Below are 4896 nucleotides of genomic sequence, written 5' to 3'. Positions count from 1 at the left end.
TTCCCTACTCCTATTGTCTAGAAGAGGAAATGAGAGGTGAATTAGCCCCAAAGGCAGACACAAGCAGAATGGGGAGTGAAGATGGTTAACTGCAGAAGAGTCACAAATGGCCTATAATGTCTTTGCTGGAAAGGAGTAGTGGGTGGCATTGTTGTATTTGGCAAGAGCTGATCTCAAATAGATGGGGTGAAGGAAGGCAACAGCTTCTCCAAGAACCTCATTCTTACAGCAGCCAGAACCTTCATTTTAATCATACTTCTTAAAGTATGCTTGTTCTCTGGTATTTGTGCAAAGTGAGTACTCTCAGGCTCTCTTTCAGTTACTCCAGCCTCAAAGAGCAAGTTATGTCAGGTAAAGAATTCTATAGCTCAGCTGGACCTCTCTGAATAAAGATTTTATTTTCAAAAGTCATCTGATAAAAACAAGTCATCCACGACTGCCTGATCACCAAATCAAGTGATTTTTTTTTTTTTTTCTCAGTCCTTACCTTTTTTTTTAGCTTCTCTAAAGACCCACCCTTCACATTTTACCTTCTCTGGCTTTTGGCAAAGAGTCCTGCTGCTTTGCCTCTCTGTTGTCCCTTTTTTCTTCTTGGCTGACTCCTTGCTTTTTCCATCCGTGGTTGAATCTTGAGTCCTCTTCTTATTTTTCAGCCATAACAGCACCAATAATAAGTAGGAATGGGAACTCCTTCCACGAATCCTATGGGTGTTTACAGCTCTGTGCCGTGTACTGTACATACACCATCCCTTTAATCCCCAAACAGCTTTTTACAGTGAGCGCTATCATTATTGCTATTTATGGGGGCGAAACCTCTGAGCATCAGAGAGGTGAAACCACCTGCCCCGGGGTTTCACAGTTGCAAAGACTCAGGACTCTAAGACCAGCACCCCTAACGGTTGCCCTTGACAGGGCAGACTTTTCCTTCCTGGCTTTGCTGACCACCCCTCTCTGGCTGAATTTGCTCACCACCCTCCTAATTGTCTGCCCAGAGCTCTTAGCTGGATGCCTTGTTAAACCTCAGCCCCACTCTGTGCCCCATCCCTCCTCTTTGGCCCCAGTTTCTTTTAACGGTGCCACTGCCCTTCCAGTCACCTGGGCACGCTTCCTGTCCCTTGCTCAGTCTACTGTGGCAGCCCCTAAAATGTTAATACCTCCTTTTCTTCCAGAGCATCTGTTCTTAGATTTCGTATGAAGTGCAGGGCTTTCTACGCGTTGTCCTCAAGTATTACGAACAAATTAATGATAAGGTCTCCCCCTTTAACACGAGGATGGCTCTTTTATGAATTTTGGGCCCCAGTCCTTCCTTTAGATGAACATTTTATTCCCTTGGTTCCCTGCACATATGTGAGGATAATTGGTGTAAAAATGGATTTGGAAAATAAAGTGTGACCTTTTTCCTTCTCATATTTCTTACATTTATGGAGCAGCAGTCATGGTTGACGATGAGTGACTGCCAGTTTTTGTGGAATCAGCCTCCAGCTCCATTTATGTTGCCCAGTTCCACTTATATAGATGGTGGTTACCTCCAAATGGCTTTATTGACTCAATGAACTGTAGAACTTAACTAGGACCCTGGACAGCCCAAGCGCATGACATGCAGTGTCAGAGAAGTGCTTGTGAATCACCTGCAGAACTTGTTAAAAATAAAGGTTCTTGGGTCCCATCCTGGAACACGGCTTTAGTAGGCCTGGGGAGGATGGGCACCGGGTATCAATATATTTAAGACACAAAAAGTCTTACGAACATCTCCCTACTTGAGAATCCTTGAGACCTACTCTTCGATTTTACGCATGAAGAAACTGAGACCAGGAGGAGTGAAATGATGGCGTTAGCGTCGTGCTGTTAGTAGGTGGCTGAGTGCCATCTACAATTCACTTTCTTCTAGGCTAGACTGGGGCCCTTCTCCTACCTCTTCCTGCTTGTTTGAGAGCTTGATGGTAAATTAACCTAGTCCTGCATTGGATCCAAGGCATTCCCCCCGGCCCCTGCATACACATATTATATTTGATCTGGTGGCATTACCTTATTTATACTCACAGAGGCTCAGTGATTCTTGACTTTCTGCTCTTGATTTTTGCATTACAGTTCAGGCTGTGACCATACTGTCCCCCTTGTTGATGCAGCGGGCTCTTGTGTCTCGGAGCTGAAGGAGGCAAATTGCTGGTGGGACACTTTTGATTCATCCACCAAGTAAATTCTGAGCACTCAGCCTGGGCAGGAAGTGTGCTGGCCCCGGGCACCTTCTGGGCCACAAAGCTGGCAGCTCTCTGCCCTCATGGAGTTTGTAGCTTAGTGCACCATTTGTGTTTCAGCCCAGTGATATTGGGGCGACAGAGGAGAGGCAGAGAGGGCCTGGGGCAGGAAAGGCTTGAGGGCCTTCATGGAGAAGATGGGGGCTCTGAATCAGGGTCTTGAAAGACGTGCAGGACTTTAGGAGTTGTCAGGGAATTTTGGAGGAAGGAGCAGTAAGGTTTAAGGCTGGGTATTTAACGGTACCTTGCCTTTGGGATAAGACACAGATTAATGGAAGAAACCCTGGAAAACCATATTAACTGGGAGCAAATTCTGTGGTCACTTGGAAAATGAGCCAGTCTTACCGATACCACTTTTAGGAACTTGGAAAAGTCATTTAAACTCCTCAGAGCTTCAATTTCCTCATCTGTTCAAACAAAAATATTGTTTTAAAATCGGTTCTTCGACTCTCATAAAAGCATTCAGGTTTTTTTGTTTGTTTGTTTGTTTGTTCGTTTTTGCGGTACGCGGGCTTCTCACTGTTATGGCCTCTCCCGTTGCGGAGCACAGGCTCCAGATGCGCCGGCTCAGCGGCCATGGCTCACAGGCCCAGCCGCTCCACGGCATGTGGGATCTTCCCGGACTGGGGCACGAACCCGTGTCCCCTGCATCGGCAGGCGGACTCTCAACCACTGCGCCACCAGGGAAAGCCCTCAGTTGGGACTTTAAACACGGGGGCTTTATATATAATTTGGGGCTGGTTATTTATTTGTAATTTTTGCACTAGTTGCTTTTGAAGCTCCAGAGTCCTTTCTTACTTTGATGCTTTTGTACGTGGGGTTCCCTCCCCCTGAAAATGCTCCCCTCTTCTTCATCCCCCACCTTGATTTCAGTTTCCAATAGCTCCAGTTTTCCCTCTTCCACTAGCAGCTTTTCAGATGGGCTCAGGCATAGTTAGTTTCTGGCTGTATTTTGTTCTCTTCCCTTACAGCCTTTGGTTTATATTCTTGTTATCAGTTTGTCTTTGTGGCTCCTGCACAAACTAACCTTGAGCTCCCTAAGGGCAGGGGCCTGGCTTCTACTCATCCTCACATCCCAGGGCCTAGCTCAGTGCCTGGCATGGGGTGGGCCCCTCAGCTACCATTGGTTGAGCGCGTGGATCCCTTGCTATGACCCCGACTTGAGCATTAGTGCGTGCTGTGCTCAGATCTCTCATGGCTGCGGGTAAGAGAAAAGAGCCACAGAAAACAGTAGCTGAATGTGTCCGTTGCAGAAGCAGAGTCTTGGGTGTTTGGATGAGGTTTAGCTCCCTACACAGGAAACCGCTAGTGTCAACAGCTCCCTGGCAGGAGAATAGCCTAGCCTAAGTTTTGTGCAGGAACAGCCCTGAGTATTTGATTTTTGCATAGTGCTTAGGGTTTAATTTTCTTAGACTTGGCTTGGTACAACATTTATATTTATTTTCTCTGCAGCCTGGTTGATGATCGTTGTGTTGTACAGCCAGAAGCTGGGGACCTTAACAATCCACCCAAGAAATTCAGAGGTAAGTTGGTGACCTTCCCAGAGCGGGTCCCTTGACTCATTTGAAAATTCATGAAGTGTGTTGCTCTGTGTGGATTTAGTTTTTTTAAAGCAGTCATAGGTTTATTTGCTTACATATTTTTTAAAAGTATGATACCAATTTCAAGCTTTCTGACCTCTTGAAAATGCATAAATAAGTTCAGTGTCAAGATTGGGTTGGCTTGTATTAGGGCCTTCATTTGTCTCTTGAATACATGTTGGTAAGTGCTAATTCAGTTTAAAGCCTCACACTTGTGCAGATATGTCCAAACAAACAGGATTTCTGGATTGAGTCACAAGGAACAAGTGTTATTTCAGCAGATCTTGCTGTCCTTTTGCGGGTTTGATATCCTTAGATACGTCGCCTTGGAGTGAGAAGTTTTTGATTATTACTTACTTTTTGAGTTAAAAGGCATAGGTGGGACAGCTTTCCTGCTGGTGGCCTAGCAGTGTTGGCTTTCTTGGTAGGCCTCTTGCATTTGATGCCTTCCTTGGAAGGTAGCTTAGTTTATTCCAGGAGGTGTTTAAAATATAGTTGTTATCTTAAAGTGAGAAATATTTTTTTTTTAATTTTTTGATGTGGTTAGTGGTTCTCAGCTCTGGCTGTGTAGTAGAATTATTTGGGAGAGATTTTAAATTAAATGGCTGCCCAGGGCCCCACTCCAGACCAATTAAAGAATCTCTCAAGGTTGCAGCCTAGGCACTGGCATTTTTAAGGCTTTCCGTGTGATTTTTATATGCAGCCAGGGCTGAGAACTTCCTGGGTTAGGTATTTGACTGATGGCTTCAGTCCCAAAGAGTTTAAACCTTGCTGTTTGCAGATTGTATCCTTTGAGTTATAAGTTCGTATTGTTAGGTGATTTAGAAACTGAGTTTTTTGGATAAAAACTAAAGAAATTAGAATAAAATAGGCAGACGTTCAGATGGGGAGAAGCCATTTGGAAGACATTCAGTGTTGAGCTCCATCCAGTTGGCACGAGTCTGCCAGCAGAATGTTTTCACCTGGGGGGTGCTGGTGGGAGACTGTTAAAAAAAAAAAATTGTTGGCGTGGGGCTTCCCTGGTGGCGCCGTGGTTGAGAGTCCGCCTGCCGATGCAGGGG

The 4896-nt window shown here is 45.3% G+C and overlaps 1 protein-coding gene across 3 annotated transcripts in view; it reads left to right on the top strand.

Annotated features, from left to right (window-relative positions):
* Nucleotides 1-4896, top strand: part of ITPR1 (inositol 1,4,5-trisphosphate receptor type 1) — a 303138-nt gene that overhangs the window by 690 nt on the left and 297552 nt on the right. For all 3 annotated transcript variants that reach the window (XM_007453070.1, XM_007453068.1, XM_007453069.1), the window contains exon 2: nucleotides 3708-3778. In XM_007453070.1, coding sequence (XP_007453132.1) covers nucleotides 3708-3778 — 71 coding nt within the window. The remainder of the gene's footprint in view (nucleotides 1-3707; nucleotides 3779-4896) is intronic.

The sequence above is a fragment of the Lipotes vexillifer genome, unplaced genomic scaffold (assembly GCF_000442215.2).
Source record: "Lipotes vexillifer unplaced genomic scaffold, Lipotes_vexillifer_v1.1 scaffold1105, whole genome shotgun sequence".
Lineage (NCBI taxonomy): Eukaryota > Metazoa > Chordata > Mammalia > Artiodactyla > Lipotidae > Lipotes > Lipotes vexillifer.
The sequence above is the reverse complement of the archived record's forward strand: the minus strand, read 5'-3'. Positions and strand labels throughout refer to the sequence as shown.